The sequence below is a fragment of the Podarcis vaucheri genome (assembly GCF_965113315.1).
Source record: "Podarcis vaucheri genome assembly, chromosome: 8".
Lineage (NCBI taxonomy): Eukaryota > Metazoa > Chordata > Lepidosauria > Squamata > Lacertidae > Podarcis > Podarcis vaucheri.
The window spans coordinates 80,558,487-80,579,519 of record NC_138766.1 but is presented as its reverse complement, the minus strand read 5'-3'; the positions used below and the strand labels follow the sequence as shown (position 1 = coordinate 80,579,519).

At 43.7% G+C, this 21,033-nt stretch overlaps 1 protein-coding gene across 1 annotated transcript in view; it reads left to right on the top strand.

Annotated features, from left to right (window-relative positions):
• The first annotated feature begins 315 nt into the window (after positions 1-315).
• The window catches only part of FAM91A1 (family with sequence similarity 91 member A1), a 36,194-nt gene continuing 15,476 nt past the window's right edge, over positions 316-21,033 (top strand). The window contains exons 1-15 of the mRNA XM_082235572.1: positions 316-683; positions 4,947-5,031; positions 5,884-6,035; positions 7,527-7,584; positions 9,758-9,825; positions 11,622-11,735; positions 12,945-13,035; positions 13,505-13,567; positions 14,414-14,520; positions 14,767-14,805; positions 14,944-15,056; positions 15,736-15,854; positions 17,100-17,212; positions 17,506-17,592; positions 18,914-19,046. Of these exons, the coding sequence (XP_082091698.1) occupies positions 612-683; positions 4,947-5,031; positions 5,884-6,035; positions 7,527-7,584; positions 9,758-9,825; positions 11,622-11,735; positions 12,945-13,035; positions 13,505-13,567; positions 14,414-14,520; positions 14,767-14,805; positions 14,944-15,056; positions 15,736-15,854; positions 17,100-17,212; positions 17,506-17,592; positions 18,914-19,046 (1,414 nt within the window). The 5' untranslated portion in view covers positions 316-611. The remainder of the gene's footprint in view (positions 684-4,946; positions 5,032-5,883; positions 6,036-7,526; positions 7,585-9,757; positions 9,826-11,621; positions 11,736-12,944; positions 13,036-13,504; positions 13,568-14,413; positions 14,521-14,766; positions 14,806-14,943; positions 15,057-15,735; positions 15,855-17,099; positions 17,213-17,505; positions 17,593-18,913; positions 19,047-21,033) is intronic.

The following is a 21,033-nucleotide window of genomic DNA, read 5'->3' as shown; positions in this document are numbered from 1 at the left end:
GCAACTGAAACGAAGGACGGTATACAAATTCAATAAATAATAATAAACAAACAAATAAAGTGGCCTTGTTCCCTCAGGCGAACCCTTCAGCCACGCGGCCAACTGTTACGTCACAACGGAAAAAAGGCCGTTTCCCGCAAAGCACCATGGGGCTTGTAGTTTCACAGCGGCCTGCAGCGGAGACGCAAAAGCGACGCGCCCGTGACGTCGAGCGTCCGCGGCTTTAAAAACCCCCAGCCCCGCCCTCACATTTCTGGCGTACTGATTTAGAAAGGAAGGAAGAGGGAGGAGGAGGAGGAGAGGACGATCCCATTGGTTCTTAGGAGCGTTCTACTCCCTCGGCTCTCCGAGGCTCCTCCCGCCCGCGGGGACCGGAAGCGACGTCGCGCAGAGGGGCGGGGCTCCCGGAGCCCGTAACGCGGAAGCGCGCTGTGAGGAGACGAGAGGGAGGAGGAGGAGAGGCGAGAGAGCGGCTTGAGCGAAGGTCCAGCTTTGGGCCGCCGCCGCGTCGCTCCTCAAGAACCGGGGGCTGAGGCTGTGTGAGGGGCGGGGGGCGCCGCCAACCGCCGCCCCCGACCCTTCCCACCCCACCCCACCCGGGGGAGCCTGCCATGAATGTGGACGTGGAGTTCCACATTCGCCACAACTACCCCTGGGCCCGCCTCCCCGCCAGCGTCAAGCAGGTACGGACTGACCCCTCCCGGCACCTGTAGAAAAGCGGTTCTTAGCGCTCTCCCTATTATAACTGACCCCTTTGGCTTGCCGTACCCGCCAATGGCCATCGGCAGACACCTCAGCCAACACTTTCGCTTCCCCTTCTGGGTAGCAGGAACTCCGTGGGATCTCGCTTCAGAGCGAGACGGGGGCGGGCAATGGACCCAACTTGGGACGAGCCCGTTGATTTCAGTGGGTCTGCTCTCCAGTAAAAGCGGGGTCGGATAGGTGACTTCAGGCTCCATTTTCGTGCTTTGCTAAAAAGTCCGAGGTTCCGCCAAGGGCGAAGGCTTGAGTCCCCTGCTAAGCCCATTCGGGTTTTTTATGTTTTGAGCAGCAGAACTTGAACCCAGCTCTCTTCTGCTCCCGAGGCTAGTGGGTTTCATGTTACAGTGGCACCTTGGGTTACAGACGCTTCAGGTTACAGACTCCGCTAACCCAGAAATAGCACCTCGGGTTAAGAACTTTGCTTCAGGATGAGAACAGAAATTGTGCAGCAGCGGCAGCAGGAGGCCCCATTAGCTGAAGTGGTACTCCAGGTTAAGAACAGTTTCAGGTTAAGTACGGACCTCCGGAACGAATTACGTACTTAATCCAAGGTACCACTGTACTGCTGCTGTGCGATTTCTGTTCTGAAGCAAAATTCTTAACTTGAAGCACTATTTCCGGGTTAGCGGAGTCTGTAACCTGAAGCGCATTTAACCTGAATCGTATGTAACCCGAGGTACCACTGTACAAGCAAAGGAATTCCTACTAAACATCAGGGTGGGGACTTTTGGACAGTGGAACAAACTCCCAGGTGAGGTGGTAGGTTCTGCTTCCTTGGAGGTTTTTTAAGCAGAGATTGGATGGCCATCTGTCATGTATGATTTAGTTGAGTTCCTGCATTGCAGGGGGTTGGACTAGATGACCCTCGTGGAACCTTCCAGCTCCACAGTTCTGTGATTCTAAGTCCATTGCTAGTTACCCCAACGTTTAATTCATTTAAGCATTGAAATTGGGGGAATGGGGAGCGGGCTGATCTACTTCAAATTACCCTTTTCACACCTGGTGTGTAGAAACTTTTTCCTCCCGGGTACTTGTTTGTTCATTTGTTAGTTAGCTAAAAGCATCTCTGCACTACTGTCTTTCATGTGGATGCAACATTGCAATAGGAGCCAACTTCTAGGGGCTGTGGGGGCTTCGACCTCCACGATAAAATATTTGAGGGGACCGGACCCCACCAAGTTGTTGGGCATTCCCATTTAAATGGTGTGTGTGCACTGTGTCATGTGAATGATTATGCGTGGCAAGACTTATCTGGCCTCCCCCCAGTATTTATTCAAGTTGGCCCCTGTACATCTGTATCCAATATGCATTCATAATGTTAGATGTGCCACAAAATGCAGTAAATAAAACAACCCAATAAGACTAAAATGCTAACTTTTCTTCACCATTTTCTCCTCTTCCCCAGTATTAGGACAGGTACTGCCAAGTCAATGTTTGTTGTCAAGCTTGTTGAACTTTGGCCCACCCTCACCTGCTCAAACTTCTGCAACTTTTCAGGGCCAGCCAACCACATTTTTCCTGCAGGCAGTTGTATGCATGTTATGGTTAATTTGAACATGGGCTTAACAGAAGGTAGATGAGGATCTACAGCAGTGTTTCCCAACCTTTTTTGGGCAAAGGCACACTTGTTTGATGAAAAAAATCTTGAGGCACACCACCATTACAGCCCCGTGAAGCTTTGGGGTGGGGGGGGGGAGGAGGCAGCAAAGCGAGGCAGGAAGGAGAGCGCGGCTTGGCTCCTCGCCGCCGCCGCCCCACCTCTCGCTGCCGGACTCGCCCACCTCCCTCCAGGCAACATCTCGCGGCACACCAGGCAACATCTTGCGGCACACTAGTGTGCCGCGGAACAGTGGTTGGGAAACACTGATCTACAGCACTAGTAGATCTTTTGCAGTAGATCTGAAAGTGTTTCCTTTCGTCCTTTTTTGTAGCACATATCATTGGTATTGTAATAAAATGGCATTGATCAACTTCAGCTAACCCTGTCGTGTATTACAGTAGATGCATACATCAGTCACATAAGAAGGAAAACTTAGCGGAGACATTGTCAAATAATTGAATCAGTGGATGCATTGCCAAGGCTTCAACTATCTGTGACATAGCCCCTCCCTAAGTAAGCATGTGTGGCTGGAGGTCTGATATTACTTCTATTTACCTAGGTAATATGTGGGAACCATGCCAATACGGAATTTTCCATTTTTTAAAGCATTTGCAACAACAAGGCTCTAAATTAGGTTGCTGAAGTGAAGAAACCTTGGAGAGGAAAGGTAGAAGTGGATTTTTGTGTGAAAGTGCAGTGAACTCCATTCAAATGCTAAAAGCAAATTTCTGGTGCGTGCTGAGGGACAACCTGTTCCTTGATTTTTAGTGCATGTTCAGTTCCCCCCTTTAGCTGACCCCAGTTGGTTGACATAGGATTTTGAGCATTTTTTAAAGTTTTATTCAAAGTAAACGCATTGAAATTAATAAGCATTACTGAGTTAGGTCCATTAATTTCAGTTGGTCTGATCTGAGTTACTTAGTTGAATACCAAGGTTCTGAAGTCTGCACCCTGCTGTAGTCTAATGCTATTGTTCTGTTGTACCTGTTTATTTTAAGCCAAGCTTTCCTCCAGAGAGATCGGGGGGCACACTTTTTTTCTTCAGGAATGTCCTGTGACGTAGGCTAGTGAACACCCATAGAAAGTGAAGAATTGAAGATGCGTGTGGTCTACGGCAACACTCGAATTGCTTTACGCTGGTTTTTATGAGAATAAGCGGCATATGAACATATGAAGTTGTCTTGTGATATAGAGCCTTAGCACATCTAGCTCTGTATTTTCCTTTTGATTGGCTGGCAGCCGTTTCCCAAATTTTCCCAGGCCATCGTGCTGGAGGTGTTTTTAGCTTGTGATGCCAGTGGCTGAACATGTGAGCTTATTTCTGCTAAACATGGGATCTTCCACTGATCTACAGGATGCCTCTGACCTCCCTCAAAAGCCACACATAGGAAAACATTGTTATCTATCACTTGTAGTTTGCCTGAAATGTTTGATATGCTGTATTGAGATTAAAATACGAGGCAATCTGACCAGATACTCACAATCTTACAGGCACAATATAAAAGGAAAAAGCAGTGGTGTGGAAAGTTCAAATACCAATTATGTGAGGGCAAAGCAGCGCTCTTCCCATGTCACATTAGGGTAGGAATGAGGAAGCTGTAGCTCTCCAGGTGTTGCTCGACCCCAACTCCCATCAGTCCCAACCAGTGTGGCCATTGGTCAGGGATGATTGGTGTTGTAGTCCAGTAATATCTGGAGGACCACAGGTTCTCTACTCCTGCATTAGGGAAATGATGGTGTATTAAGGCCATAGGCACCTACACAAATCTGCTGGTGGGATGGTCCTCTCTGTGTCTCGTTTGCCAGTCCCCGGCAGGCTAGTATATTCTTTTTCCAGGCAGATCACTTTTTGTGGGCTTATTTACAAGGCTAATGTACTTCCTAGTTTCTTGCAGGAGCTTTGTATTGATTTGTGTTGGTTAATTATCCGTAGAACTACAAAAGGACCAGTTTTATGTGTATAGGTCAGATGATTCATCTAACACTTAGTTGTTGGTCTAAGCCAAGTTGCTTGATAAAACTCTTGAAGGGTAATCTTATAGTTCAACTTTCAGAAAGCCTGAGCTGTAAATTTATCTATTGGGCTGAGGATCAACAACTGGTCCAGCACTCAAGATCGACCAGGATGAGGAGGTTAGGACCCAGCACATCTGCAGCTGAGCTGGCTTAACTCCCTCATCCTTGGCTCAGATGTAGGTATGTGAGCTGATCCTGGCTCAGCCAGGCCTCAATTACCTGAGCCAAGCCCAGCAGATCTTAATCCAGTGTAAACCCTGGAAAAGGAATGTTCTGTGTGTGGGACCAGAAAGCAAAGATCCTAAGCCTGTGCAGCTCTGTCATGTGACTTGGCATAAGTTAAGATGGTAGAAAGGGTGGTACAACTCTAAACACTATTTTAAAGGCTTGTTTTTTCTCTGCTAGGCTTAGGCTGACTCAGCCAGCGGTAGCCCGACTGCTGACTGGAGTGTGGATCTGGTGTAACTTTACACCAGGTTAAATTACACCAGTCTGTTCTATGCCAGCTTCTTGTGTACGGGATTTCTCCCTTACTCGTTTTGTTAACTTTCTATACTTTGTCTTGTAGGGGCTTGGAAACTCACAGCGAGACTATGAAAAGCAGGTTGTGCTCTATAGTATTCGCAATCAGCTACGGTACCGAAATAACTTAGGTGAGTAGAGAAACAGAGTGGGGGAAAGGGCATTTGAAAACAGATATTGTCATATGTAACAGCTACATCAGAGAAACCTGTCCTCAGCAAAATTGTACTACCACTACTGATCATTTTTGTATTAATTGTATTAATAAACACTTTAAAGTGCCAAGAAAAATAAGAAGGAAATTAACAGGGGAAAGGGGGACACTGATGAGATGGATGAACAGGGCAGCTTCAGGAAGTGTCTGGAAGATTGCATAGGACCATTCCCCATGCCACAGGCTGCCCAGCAGCCCCGTACAAGCTCATTCCAAGTTCCTTATTACAAAATGGACATACAGTGGTACCTTGGGTTAAGAACTTTGCTTCAGGATGAGAACAGAAATTGTGCTCTGGCGGCGCGGCAGCAGGAGGGGGCCCCATTAGCTAAAGTGGTGCTTCAGGTTAAGAACAGTTTCAGGTTAAGAACGGCCCTCCGGAACGAATTAAGTACTTAACCCGAGGTACCACTGTACTTCAAGAGCTTTGCTAGTTGGCTGCCTTCTTTTTCAGACTGGATTGTTGGGAACTAACTCGGTATCAAATAATGATACTGCATTTGTACTTAGGAATAGTATGTGGCATAGGATGTCCTCTCTTTTGTGTGCCATGAAGTGCAGCATACTTGAATAGCTTCCTCTCTTTGTGTTCTCTCCCCCCACCCCTTCTGTGTGGCTACACAGAGCATGCTCCAAATCTCTCTGCAAATGGAGCTTCAGCTTTGCTCTGGAACCTGTCCCAAGTTCACACCCCGTAAAATTCATAGCATTTCTGACTGATTTGTGGAGACTGTTGTTACAACCTGCTGACCCTTCTTTACTCTCCCAGTCAAGCATGTCAAAAAAGATGAGCGCAGATACTACGAGGAACTGTTGAAATACAGTAGAGAGCACCTCATGTTATACCCATACCACTTGTCTGACATCATGGTGAAAGGCTTGAGGATAACCCCCTTTTCGTATTACACAGGAATAATGGAGGTGAGTTTAGATAAATGCTTAAACAAGGCATTTTGTGTGTCCCAGGAGTTTGTGGCGTTTCAGCGTAACATGATGCCCGCCAGCTGGAGCCACATGCCCATTATTGTTAGCTTTTTGCCAGGCTGCTGTTGGTAATCAGAGGCAGGAAACGCAGTCACCATTTGCAGTGGCATTTTGGGCTTGCAGCCAAATTACTCTGATGAAGGAGCTTGCAAACTTGTATTCAGAGAAAGCAGCAAACAGCGCTTGAGTCACCTCTCAACATATGGGAGAAACAATGTGTAGCGTGATCCAGATTTGATTGATAATTGCTGGTAATGTGTAGTTTGTGCCCTGCTGCTTCTAGTGAGAGTTTTGCCACTGAATTCCACAAAAATAGGCCATTTTTGCTTCCATTCTTAGACTGCAGTAGAGCACACTTGGTTACTGGTATTGCTAAAGCAGCATTTTGCATGGAGCAAGTGGAGCTGCTGTTATATTTATTATCTCCAGTCCTTCCTTCAGTGAGCTCAGGGAGGTGATTTATTCTTGGTCTGCCGTTCTTCAAATGCATTTCCGTTACAACCTTTTGCTACGTTGCAAGGTGACTGGGTCTAGGATTACCCCTATGTGTTGAACTAAAGACCTTTAAAGATACCACGGAAGAGAATAATCCATTAGTCCTGTCTCTTTCTGTTGCTGGTGATGACTGTAGCATCTAATGTCTTGGCTAAAGTATATCTACCATAATCACCAAACTGGAATAATCCCAGAGCTAGTGCATAATGGGTACATGTTTTCATATTCACCCATGAAGTTTACTGGGTGACTTTGGGCAAGCCCTCCCAAGGTGTTTGCAAAGGTGAAATAGAAAGGGGAAAACCTATGTACACTATGTCCTTGGAACACCGGTAGAGATCCGTTGGAATTTATGCAGGGCAGCTCCAAAATCAGTGGCGTGAGGATCGTGAGGTTCACATGCTTCCTTTGCCTCAATCCAGCAATCTGTTCTGAGCATGGGACCTGTGCCATTGTAGAAATGGAGCACTACAATTCCACCCCCATTTTTCACTCTCTTTGCTCCCCCTCCCGTCTCCAAATGTATTTTGGTGAGGGAAGCCCTGAAATGCATTACTGTTTTGTTCACATCATTTTTCTCAGTTGAAATGGATAGCACACACTCTGTGCATATCTAGATCTGGTTGTAGTTTTTCCTAAAATCTACTTCATTTTGTGCATCTTATTTTAGGTCCTTGAGTTAGAATTTTGTTTTCACTAGGTTACATCCAATGGACTTCCATTTCCTCTCCTTTCCCCTCCCCGGCAAGCAAGCAAGCAAACAAACCAAACAAACAAACAAGCTAATGGAGGAACACAAAGCCTCCATAAACTGGGGTTTGGGTGCAAAGTAGTTTTCAAATATTTACTGATGTAGCATCAGTGCACAGTTGTGAAATGAAGAAGTACAGTGAGTCAAGCTGACACTGCAACTTTTCCTTTTCCTTTGTAAAGGATATAATGAACAGTGAAAAAAGCTACGATTGTTTGCCCAACTTTACTGCTGCAGACTGTAAGTATAAGATTTCATTCTGCTTCCACAAGCTAAACAAATTTCCATTTGGAAAACATGTTTTAAGGAAGTCTAGTTTTAAAAGCACAGCTGCATGACAATTCCTTTTTGAAGTTGTAACGTTTGTTTAATTGTGGGGATTACATGCCTGATGTTTGAAAAGAGAACAAAAAAAGATACTGATGGAAAAAAATTACCCCAAACCAGTTATTGAAATAAAACACTAACCCACAAGTTAAGCATGTGCTTTTCTAATAATTACTTGTTGCCTCAGCAATAGGCCATAAGAATTGCATTTACATAACTTAAAATCGTTCCACTTTACCCATTTAGCAGTGCAGCATATTAGCTTTAACAGAGATAGCTGTTGGCACAGTAATTCTTGGGAGTAAGTGAACCAGTGTGTAAATTATAATGTCTTTATCCTTCCCATTAACTTGGTTTTCTGAATTGCTGGCCTTTCAGCTACAGGAGGGAGACAGTGATAACTTCTGATGAGTTGCTCACTTCTGAGGCTACCCATCTTCCAGTTGTCACTTTTGACGGTGTTATTACAGAGGCAGACCAAATGGTGACATAAATAACCCCTTCTCGCTGTACCAAATGCAGATCTAAAGCCCACAGTTCCAATACAACGGCTAAGAGAGCGATCCTATACACAAGACACATTAAACAAGCTGACGTTAAGTTACGCCAGATCCACCTGCCATTCAAGAGGAAGACCGCTGCTGGCTGAGCTGGCCCAAGTCTGTCAGAGGAAGAACAAGACTTTAAAATAGTATTTGATTTACACTACCCTTTTTGCCTTTTTTTGTTAGGGATGTGGGTGGCGCTGTGGGTTAAACCACAGAGCCTAGGGCTTGATGATCCAAAGGTCGGCGGTTTGAATCCCCGTGATGGGGTGAGCTCCCGTTGCTCGGTCCCTGCTCCTGCCTACCTAGCAGTTCGAAAGCACGACAAAGTGCAAGTAGATAAATAGGTACCACTCCGGTGGGAAGGTAAATGGCATTTCCGTGTGCTGCTCTGGTTCGCCAGAAGCGGATTTGTCCTGCTGGCCACATGACCCGGAAGCTGTACGCCAGCTCCCTCGGCCAATAAAGCAAGATGAGCGCCGCAACCCCAGAGTTGGTCACAACTGGACCTAATGGTCAGGGCTCCCTTACCCTTTTTGCCAGAACACAAGGTTGAGTTGCACAGAGTCAGGGTCCATCTTAAGTCCCCCACCGCACCCCATCCTGCCTCCACCATGCCCCTATAACACCTTCCTTTTTTAGGGCCTACACTAGCCTCGACTCAGGCTGAGCCAGGATGAGCAAGTTCATGCTGCTTTTCTGGGGCTGGGGACTTTATGCCAGCTGAGCATGACTGAGCTGGCGACCTCTGCATCCTAAGCTGCTCATCCTGGCATATCTTGCCATAGGCCCCTAAGATTATGGGTTGCCTTTGATAAAAACGGTAACAAGGGCATGCATTGTCTGAATCCTCAGGGCTGCATAGGGCTTAAGAGGAAGCAGTTTATGTTTCAAGTTAATCTAATGTTTCCATTTGTGAGGGTGCTTTGGATGGAATTTCAAGGCATCTTTTGAGTCAAGGATGAAGTTATTTAGGGCTGAAACTGTATGATGTAAATGTGTGATAAGATGATAGCTCAGGACAATATGCATGCTTGTAGAGAATACATGAAAAATATTTAGATGTCTATCTTTCTTTATAAAATCATTTATATGCCCCATTTGGGGGCGTAACACATCCAAGATGACTCACAGTACTATAGAAGTGCAATGGAGTTATTAAAAAGGCCAGTTAAAAACCAATTGGAAGAAAAAATAACCGATTTAAGAAAAGATGCTTTGAAAAAGGCCATGTTTTAAAACCTTTTAAAAAATCTGTGGTGTGGATATTAAAGGGGAGGACCATAATCTGGGGGCCACCACGTAATAGGCCCTGTCTCTTGTGCCTGCCCGGATGAGTATATCCAATTGAATAGTAAGTGGCAGGCTTCTAATTTATCTTCTCACAGATGGTGCATCTACCAGCCTTTCTGAAAATTCTGCTGTTTGTCTGCAAAGCAACATATGAAAGCAGTATTATGCAATAATGTTCCTTTGGCTCAGAATAGTTTTATAAGTATAACTCTGTTTTGAGGGACTTAAAAACTTCCTTTTCCCCTCAGGCCTGAGACTTCTTGGCATAGGAAGAAACCAGTACATTGACCTAATGAACCAGTGTAGATCATCCAAAGTAGGTGTTCACAGTTCCCCTCCCTCTCTCCCTCCTCTCTTCTATGTGATCTAGTATTTGGACCAAGTTTGGTTGTCCAAAGTGTGGGTTGCAGCCCTAGCAGAAAAATTAACTAGTCGTATACTGAGGGGAGCAAAACCCAATGGCACCTTCCATAATCTTTGTAATCTGGCATAATGGGTTGTTTGTGCCACTGATCTCCAAAAACCCTTCTGGATTGCCTTAGTCTCAAGCTTAACATCCTCTGTAATAGAAAATGGTACACAGTGTATAAAAGATGTTATTTCCGGGTGCCGGAGGTTATGCATCATAAATATGCACATCTTTGCTTCAGAAGCTGGGAGAGCCCAAAGAAGAGCCTCTGTTGAAGAGATGAGTACACAGGAAATGCAGGCGGGGAAAAGCCAGCCTTTGGTCCTCCGGATGTCATTGGACTCAAACTCCCATTAGCTCCAGTTCATGTGGTGAAAGGTCAGGGATGATGGGAGCTGGTGTCCAGCATCATCTATGGAGCCACAGATTCCCCATCCCTGATTTAGCATTAGCACTTTTGAGCTGTGCTCTGAAAGGAACCAGTTGAATTGGGACTGGCAAAAGCTGCTGTATTCTGAGCTAACTGCAGTTTTCAAGCAGTTTTAAAAGGCATGTATAACATATTGCAGTAATTCGATCTGAATGTTACCAGAGAGCCAGCGTGGTGTAGTGATTAAGAGCGGTGGACTCTGGTGAACCGGGTTCGCTTCCCCGCTCCTCCACATGCAGCTGCTGGGTGACCTTGGGCTAGTCACACTTCTCTGAAATCTCTCAGCCCCACTCACCTCACAGAGTGTTTGTTGTGGGGGAGGAAGGGAAAAGAGATTGTTAGCCGCTTTCAGACTCCTTAAGGGGAGTGAAAGGTGGAATATCATGTCCAAACTCCTCCTCCTCCTCCTCCTCTTCTTCTTCTTCTTCTTCTTCATCATCATCATCATCTTCGTCATTAAATGGATGTTCTGCAGGCTTTTGTAAATTATCAGTGCCAAGCTGTCATCTCATCTCATTCAGTGTATCCCTGTTCTGTGTGCTGGATACATGGATAGTATATAGCAAGCTGTTCTCACCTGAGTTTGCAGGATATGATGAAACATAGCGGAAGAAAACAACCCGCTAGAAATGTTAATCCAAGGGCATTGAGGTCTTTATAGAGCAAAAGCAAATCCATGAATTGTGCCCAGAGATTTATGTGCAGCTGCTTAGAGCTGGCATTGTAAACAGTGATAACTGAGTGCCTGGCATCCATTACATGTCTAGAATTGTGTCATCCATCATGGCATCCTTACCCTAGTGTGCATTATGTGAGCTTAACCTTGATATTGCAGAAATGCAAATAACTGCTTTTTTTTTTTTTTACAAATACCTTTCCTCTCCCCTTGGAGTTTGTGTGTGTGTGTGTGTGTGTGTGTGTGTGTGAGAGAGAGAGAGAGAGAGAGAGAGAGAGAGAAATACAAGCAAAAAACAGAACTGAAACTTATCTTTCTAGAATCTAACAGTCTTAATTTTATCCTGCATATTTTTTATTAAAAATGCAGCGAAGAAGTCTGTAAGTTTATTGATTGCACAACCTGATTCTCAGGATTAATGATGAAAAGTGGCACAGTTCCCCTCTCCATCCTTGTTATGGTACATTGTTCAGGAGGGTTAAAGACCTGAGTGTGCCATATCCAGAAATATGAGCATTTGTTAGTTACTTCTGCTTTATAAGATAGTAATATGGTTACTTCCTTGTTGTCTCTCACGAATGGACTGTACCCCTTCAGAAATTCTTCAGAAGGAAAACTGCCCGTGATCTGCTACCCACGAAGCCAGTTGAGATTGCAATAGAGCCATGGTGGGTGGTACAAGCTGGTTACATCACAGAGGACGACATAAAGGTATCTTCATACAAAAATCCAAAAATTAATCAGTCTGCATAAATGTCAGGCAGAAATCCTGTACACAATTACCTGGGAGTAAATCCATTTGAACACAGTCTCCTTCTTTGGAGGTCTTCAAGCAGAGGCTTGACAACCATATGTCAGGAGTGCTCTGATGGTGTTTCCTGCTTGGCAGGGGGTTGGACTCGATGGCCCTTGTGGTCTCTTCCAACTCTACCATTCTATGACAGCGGAAATTGTTGTCATTTAGTCGTGTCCGACTCTTCGTGACCCAATGGACCAGAGCATGCCAGGCACTCCTGTCTTCCACTGCCTCCCGCAGTTTGGTCAAACTCATGCTGGTAGCTTCGAGAACACTGTCCAGCCATCTCATCCTCTGCCGTCCCCTTCTCCTTGTGCCCTCCATCTTTCCCAACATCAGGGTCTTTTCCAGGGCAGCGGAAATTACTTCTGAGTAAATTTGTTTAGGATCCCATTGCAGGTTATATACTTTCGCTTCACCCTCTAAATCAGGAATGTGTAAATACTTACTGCCACTATTCCAAAAAGTTCTTGCATCAAAGGTATTTCACACAGTTACTTTGCAGTTACAGCACTTACAGTATTTACAGAAAATGGGTCAGGTTGCCTTATATTTTCAGTCTGTGATGCTAGCTGTACCAGTCAAAACAGCATCCAACATAAGGGCAAGTAGGACTCCTTAAGTGTTTATGGAAAATGACACATAATTCCATTTTAACAGCTGCCTGCAGGTGCAAACCTACATCACTGTCAAGCAAACAGTGCTTGTCTGGCGACTAATATGATGGTTCTGTTTAGTTCTCATGGCTGAAGACCATTTATAGATCCATAGTATATGAATTTTTAAAAGCAACCTAAGTTAGAAGCTGTAACCACATCACATGGGAGTGAATACCATAATTATGTATTACAGAAGAAGTATTTCATTTTTGTCAGTCCTCCTCCAGCTTCCAGACATTGGCTAACCCTGAATTCTAGCTCTCTGATATTTTTCAGGGCTGGGTCATCTATCAAAAAGTTTATTCTGGTACTTAATTGCCGCTTGATTAACCTACCAAACAAGCTCTCTGTGTAGTTGTTGTACTTCATCATTGTCAAACTTTTCGAAGTTTGAAAGCTGCATGGAATAATGAAGCCCTGTCAGTTACTCCAAATGTGTGATTTAATATGTACTTTTCTCTCTAGATTTGCACTACCTCTGAAAAATCTGCTATCGATAAGATCATCGATTCAGGTCCTCAGCTTGCTGGATCTCTGGATTACAATATAGTTCACAGTGAGTTTTGCTTTGTTTTGTTAAACAGAAGAGTAATAAGATATGCCTGAGGTTATACTTCCGACAGTGGCTAGAATCCAAGCAACTTTTGCAAGGGATTCACACTAAAGCAGTGAAATTTTTGCTTTTTGTTACTAGAACTATGCTATGCTGTATCACAAAATTTCAAAAGCAGTTTTGTCATGTGGAATTGGGAGTAGTTTCATAAGTTGCCTGAATCCTGACCTGTGTAACTTCTCTCGAGCCCTGAACATTTTTTACTTCCTCCCACCCTTGCAAAGCTGCGATCATGTTAGTTAAATGCACATAAATTGCGAGTTACCTGTATAACACATGTCATGAGTGCTCCTCATGCAGTTTTGTGGCACATGCTTAGCTTCTATAGTGCTCTCTATGCGTAATGGTATAATGTTAAGTTTGATGGGGTTTTTGTGTTTTTTGTATAGTGACATTGTTTTTCTTTCTGTAGGCTTATATAATAAAGGCTTTATTTACCTTGATGTACCAATATCGGATGACAGTTGTATAGCAGGTAAGTGTGGACTCGCTGCTTTCAGAACAAAGATCCATAAAGGGTGCTACATGTTCAGGAGTGGATTGAATAGCAAAGTTGTGACAAAGGAGGAGTTGGAGTGTGGATTAAAATGGAACTATGTGTAAAATGAGGGTTGTGATGGTTAAAAGTACAAATTTCTATTTGTTTTGTCACAGCAAAAATGCAAAATAAGATTGAATGGCAGCACTTTTGTAGGTACCTCAGATGTAGACCTTGGTGGTTAAAAGGGATTTAAAGTGTGACACGTCTAGTAGATGTAAAGGTAAAGAGACGGCCGTTAAGTCCAGTCACGGACGACTCTAGGGTTGCGGCGCTCATTTTGCTTTACTGGCCGAGGGAGCCACCGTTTGTCTGCAGACAGCTTCCAGGTCATATGGCCAGCATAACTAAGCTGCTTCTGGCGAACCAGAGCAGCACACAGAAATGCTGTTTACCTTCCCGCCGGAGTGGTACCTCTCTATCTACTTGCACTTTACGTGCTTTCGAACTGCTAGGTTGGCAGGAGCAGGGGCTGAGCAACGGGAGTTCACCCTGTCACGGGGATTCGAACTGCCGACCTTCAGATCAGCAAGCCCTAGGCTCTGTGGTTTAGACCACAGATGTACGGGACCATAAAATTCCTGTTTTGTAAAATGTAATTTGAAAGATCAAAGTATCTCATTAGCTTGGTGTGAGTCTCTGTTCTCTAGGTCAGATTCCTTTGAGAGAGAGATGCAGGAATAAACATTTTAATGCTGATAAGCAAAGATAGGGCCGGACCCCTTTTTAGACAACTAAATTATATCCTTGAATCGCAACCTTAAACATGGCTTCTCTTTTCAGTTCCCCCACTTGAAGGTTTTGTTATGAACAGAGTGCAGGGTGACTATTTTGAAACCTTGTTGTACAAGATATTTGTTTCAATAGATGAACACACAAACGTGGCCGAGGTAAGTCATTGTTTCAACATTTCTCTGTGCCCTGCTTCATGCTAAAAGACATGCTAAATTAACTTCATGCGCACTCTCCACATAAGGGGGGATAGGGATTATGTCTTGGCTAACTCCTTGGGACCTGTACCTAAAGCTTAGCACTCATATGTCTCACTTGTGCAGGTGGCAGAAGGTTCTGCAGATGAACGCATTGGATTTGATTTTTGAGAATTACCAGTAACCTTTTCCCTTCTATCCTTTCAGCTTGCAAATGTCCTGGAGATAGATCTGTCATTAGTGAAGGTAAGCCTCCTGTGTTGCTCCTTAAAGCGTGTGTGTGTGGAGGTGGGGCAACCCTTCATTGCACACATGTTTTATCTCTTTTGAAATTGTGAAACAAGAATGCAAAGTGCTGATTTGCAAATGTTGTCTTCACTTTAGAATGCTGTCTCCATGTATTGCCGGTTAGGTTTTGCCCACAAAAAGGGCCAAGTAATAAATCTGGACAATCTTCATGCATCATGGCGGAATGTCCCATCAATAAACAGGCTGAAGTAAGTATGTGTTCTGCCAACAGGCCTGAAGCCAGCTTCCCAAAGAGCACATCCTTGGGGATACTGCCATCTTCCATTCTGTAGACATGACAAAGCCAACGTAGATGTCGCTGGGACAGGAGTTGCGAACATGCTGGGAATTAGGGTTTAGGAGAGCACATTGTTGCTTGAGCCTTGTGGTGCCCAATAGATGTGCATATTGTTAGGACCTCAATATTGGTGTGTCTTGTGAGTTGTACTATTTAACAAAGTCAGGACAACCGTGTGCACATACACAACTGGGAATAAATACAATTGAATTTAGTGGCCCTTAACCTTTCAATAGCTTTGCTTATTATTAGCTAAAAGCCACCAGTCCTTGTCAAAATAGCTTAATAAAACAATCATGTGACATTAATTTACAGCCTCACTGATTAAAGCTGGAATATAAAGCCTGAGATCCGTGACTTGAACCATTTTATCTTTGCTCAGATTCTGGGGACTTCCCTGGCCACAACCTGCTTCCCAATAGTGCTTCTTCCCAGGGTCACAGGGCTTGAGAGAGGGATGTTCTTACTTACGGACTCATGTTCTGCTGGTGCTTCTGGTCGGGCTTCTGAGGGAAACGAGAAGCTGGACTAGATAGGCTGTTGGTCTGAGCCACCAGGTCTCTTCTTATTACCCTTGTTCCCATTCTTAGAACTACTTTGGATCCACAGAAGATGCTGCTGTCCTGGGAGAGCTCAGAAAGCAGGAGTCCTGTGCAAGAGGCGGGGTCATCTGCTACAGATACCGACACAAACAGCCAAGATGATCCAGGTGAGCCATAGAGCAAGTGGTTGCCGATCTAATAATTTTGTGTGCGTTGCAGTGCATTCCTTTTTATGTTCTGTATAGGTCAGTGCCTGTCATTCACTACTGTGGCATACTGTGGCAATCGTGGGCTAGAGCTAGGCTACACGTTAAAACATTTGCTTGAAAAAGCAGCTTGCTCTGCATGTGAAGAATCTTTAAGGCTCCACTTCCACTTGGCTTGTCCCTGCAGGCAGGGAAATCCGTAAGTGGGGAGAATTCCCCCTGTCTCACATGCAAGAAAGGAAGCGCCACTAAGCTGGCTTGGAAAAGAACCAATGAGGGTGTAGATGATTTTTATAGAGATACCTTTTTATCATTTTGAGGTGTACGGCTTTATTCCACTGTTAAAAGATGTGCGTTTGTAGGTTAAAGCTTTGCAGAAGGGAAATATCCTAGCTATGTGCATAAGCTTCAAACATTGTTCAGATGTTTTTGGTGAACCGTTCTGGGGTATCAAAGGTGACCTGCCCCAGCATGATGTCATCAAAAGCCCACGGCATAAATAAAATCCCTGTACCGTTTGAATGTCGCCAGAGTTGTTAACGGGTCTTCAGTTTGAGATGGTGAGGTTTTTTTCCATTCATAAGTAGTCGGTTGCCTGACATTAAGTTAGCAAGCCTCTCTGTGACATCGCAGCAGTTTAGCCAATAGCACCCAGGGGGATTGCACCACTTCAGACTTTTCTCAGACGGTTCTGATGTCGCTGGAGGTGGAACACTGGCAGATGTAGCACAAGCCCGCTGCTAAATAAGAGAAGGTCAGCTGATGACGTCAAGTGACCCTGGGCAAGCCAAGGTGTCAAAGGTTCAAGAGGAGGGCAGACTCAATGACAGACACAGTGGCCTGATCTCCTGAGGATAAGATGAGGGCTGGCTTTGTTCTTCCTTGGTCATTTTGCTGCTGAGCTAAGCTTAGTGTTTCATCCAAACCTGGGTTTGTGGATCAGCACTCTTCAAGCTAACCATGGGCTTTAATCAAGTTTGGTTATCTGCTTACAACTCATGGTTTGCCCAGGAGAGCTGAACTGCCGGCCTGAGTTTGGAGGGCATGCTAAGCAAAACCATGGCTTACCTCATCTCATCACATCAGCTAAAGGAGTGGAGAGGTGAGGCGCAACCACAGTCTTAGCATGATGTACGAAGCATGATGTTGCACTGTTGTCAAAACTATTTAAGATGGCAAATCTCTTGTGTGTGTTTGCTTCCTTAGCTGATACTGCCAGTGTGAGCAGCTTGAGTCTGTCCAGTGGGCACACGAAGCGCATAGCCTTCCTGTTTGATTCAACACTCACTGCCTTTTTAATGATGGGGAATCTCTCACCGGTAAGTTTCTTAGCTTCTCAATATCTAACTGCTAAAACTCTTTAAAATTTTCCTTTAGTTTTTTTGATAAAAACTTTTTTAAAAAACAAGTTTTTAGATAAATTCTTTGTCAAAATGATAACTATAGTCATTTTTTAAATAATAATAATAAAAAAGAGTCCTGACTTGCAGGAAGGGAACGCAAGGGGTGTGTAGTCTGTATTCCTACATCTTCATTGTGAACGCTTATTGAATACTGGATAGATTCATAATAATTCGGAACTCAAGGTTATGCAATTTTACCTTCCTTGCAGAATTTGAAAAGTCATGCAGTCACCATGTTTGAAGTTGGGAAGTTGTCAGATGAGTCTCTGGACAGTTTCCTTGTAGAACTTGAAAAGGTAAATAATAGTTGGTTTATTATTGTTAAAGGAGGGTGGTAGTCAAGACAACCTTTGCATGAGCAGTCAGGCTATATATAGTTAAGTTGGTACTATCTTGCATTAAAGGCTTTGGTAAAAAGGTAAAGGACCCCTGGACAGTTGGGTCCAGTCCAAGGCGACTATGGGGTGTGGCGCTCCTCTCGCTTTCAGGCCGAGGGAGCCAGCATTTGCCCACAGACAGCTTTCCAGGTCATGTGGGCAGCATGACTAAACTGCTTCTGGCGTTCTGTTTATTAAAGGCTTCACAGTTACAGCACAAATGCATTCAGATTTGAAAGAGAAATTTAACATTAACCTTCAAAATAACTTATATGTTGGAAGCGCCTTTTTCTTACGAGCGAAAGTTCGAACTTGGTCAATTCGCCTGGAGCCACATAAGTCGCTTAAGGGGCTGGATGCAGCCCATTGCTGAGCAGTCTCCCATAAAACGTTGCTTCCCTCCCACCCTCTTGCTTTTAGTAATTGCGGCTCATCTGATCATTCAAACTGAAGAAATATAGATAAGAAGCTTCAGTCATTACCCTTTGTATGATTACATTGTCAAATGGTGTTTTCCTTCTGCTATGGCCTGCACATATCATTTATTTAAACTCTGTATAGGGTATCAAATGTATAAAGGTAAAGGGACCCCTGACCATTAGGTCCAGTCATGACCGACTCTGGGGTTTCGGCGCTCATCTCGCTTTATTGGCCGAGGGAGCCGGCGTACAGTTTCCGGGTCATGTGGCCAGCATGACTAAGCCGCTTCTGGCAAACCAGAGCTGTGCACAGAAATGCCATTTACTTCCTGCCGGACTGGTACCTATTTATCTACTTGCACTTTGATGTGCTTTCGAACTGCTAGGTTGGCAGGAGCAGGGACCGAGCAACAGGAGCTCACCCCGTCGTGGGGATTCGAACCACCGACCTTCTGATCGGCAAGTCCTAGGCTCTGTGGTTTAACCCACGGCGCCACCTGTGTCCCTCCATCAAATGTATAGCTACACATAATGATGTACCGAAAACTGACCTACAGATAGTTTACCAAAGCTATTGAAAATACTATATTCATAGTTTCCTTTTTTTTAATAGTGAAGTTAACACACAAGTACTAGAAAGTATAATCACATTTATTCATCTGACATGTAAATATTTTTTCTTTTCTTTTGAGGATCAGAGCAGCTGCACGGTCATAAATGTTGAGTTAGGAATGTTTTGTCATATCTTAATTCAATTTTCTATGTCAATAGTATTTGCACAAACAGCTCATGCAAAGTACTTTTTTTCTTCCCTTATTTAGGTTCAAAGCACAGGAGAGGGCGAAGCACAAAGATACTTTGATCACGCACTTACCCTGCGAAACACTATACTGTTTCTGAGGCACAATAAGGACCTAGTGGCTCAAGTTACACAGCCTGAACAACCCAATAATGGTACAGTGAAGACATGCTTTTATTTTACATGTTCTGTACTTTTTACTCTAATGACACACTTTCACCAGCTTTGAAAACGTGCTCCAAACATGTACCCCTTTGGGAACAGAGGTCCCATTGTCCATTGTTAGCTGTTTTAGGCTGCTAAACATCAATCTTGGCATGCTATTATCGTTGCAATAGACCCTGTAGTCAGAAATGTACTCTGTATAAGGCCAGTTAAGAATCTAGGTGACTGAGAAGTCATCTCATTAAACAAAGTCAACCTGACTTATTTATAAACCTACGCAAGTTCTAGTGTTTGCAGGTAAACATATTGGAAAGCATTGTCCAATGAGTGCATTAATTTATGCATCAATGTTCTAAGCACATAGTGTTTGCATTAAAGTTTAAGAGTAGATCCCAGATGTTGGTTATAGCAGTCACATGAGGAAGAAAGAAAAAGTGCTTTATTTCTTTTTCATTCCCACCATCAGATGATAGCAACCTTCCTCTTCCCTGTTACATTCAGCGAGCACAAATAGCATCTTTTGGACCCTTTTCTTTCCACCTTGCAACTTCCAACTTTCTCCCTTCTCCCTATTTCCCTCTCTTTCTTGGTCCAGATGCACCAGTAACTCAGAAAGTCACTTGAGACAATATATATCCCATGTAATCTGTAGGTCATTGCACGCTGCTCAGGGATAGAAATCGCAAAATTCATGCACTTTTAACTGCATGGGCGATACAATATCTTGAACCAGCCCTGCACCATCTTTTTGGCCAGAGCCATGTTATATTTTTATTTATTCATTAATTTTTTCACAATTATAACAAATATAACATAGAAAAAAGAAAAGAAAACACACAAGAGAAAACACACTGCAATACTAAAAAAGAAAAACAAAAAAAAAACCACATATCACTTGAAAAACCCAATTTATCTTACATTGTTAATTGACTTCCTCGAATCCCTCCCTTCTGAATTTCATTGTTTCTGCATATAACAGCTCTCCAATATCATTCTTCAATTAAAATTGTTTCCAACCATTAACTATCTTCTTCTCTTTTCTTACTGTTCTAAATCCAACTTACTTACAATTGAGTTGTATTTTAATCCTAGACCTGTTTGGTACTTTCAAGTGACTTCTAATTATTTATATTACAATATTTAGTTAAATAGTCCTTGAATTTCTTCCAATCTTCTTGATATTCCTCTTCTTTCTGGTCACAGATTCTTCTAGTCAGGTCGGCTAGCTCCAAAAAGTCCAACATCTTCATCTGCCATTCTTCCACCGTTGGGATTTTTTGGGATTTCCAATCAGAGCCATGTTATTTTGGGAGAATGCAGCAGCTGTAATTCACTTTAGCTATAAGCACTCAGCCCCCTCCGGACTTAATAAATCCCGGTGACCATCATTTTCCTGCAGGGCTGAACAAACATAGTGTGTGTGTTTGTACATCTCTCAAGTTAATTTTGTTTTAATGGGGAAAGAATTTATCTTGCTCTGTCAGTTTTTTTACCCCTTTAAAACATTCAGCAGTGTGTGCAGTCACCTAGATCCAGTTGAGTCCTATCAAAAACTGTCAGATTCCCAGGCAACAGCATTTAAAAGTATACATAGAATAAAAAAGATACAGAGCAGGAACCCCAGTTATTGTGGAGGACTCTTCACTACCAATTCACTCTTATCAGTGGGTAAAGTGTCTTTTGATCATTTGAGAGGGTTGGGGGAACAGGACATGAACTAATACTCTTAAGATAATGAATTGCTTAAATAAGCCTTCACTTGTCACAGTATCTACAGCTCGTTTTGGGGGATGAATACTATTTATGTAGCTTCCAGCTGCTTATGCGGTTGGTTTACTTTTGAAGTTGACCTTGCACAGTTGGTTTATGCCTCCTGGAGAAACTTAAAAGACATTCATCTTTTTAGACTTGAGTATGCTTTACATTTCCTAAATCATGTTGTATAGTGTTCTTGAATTGGGTACTATGGTTTAAAAT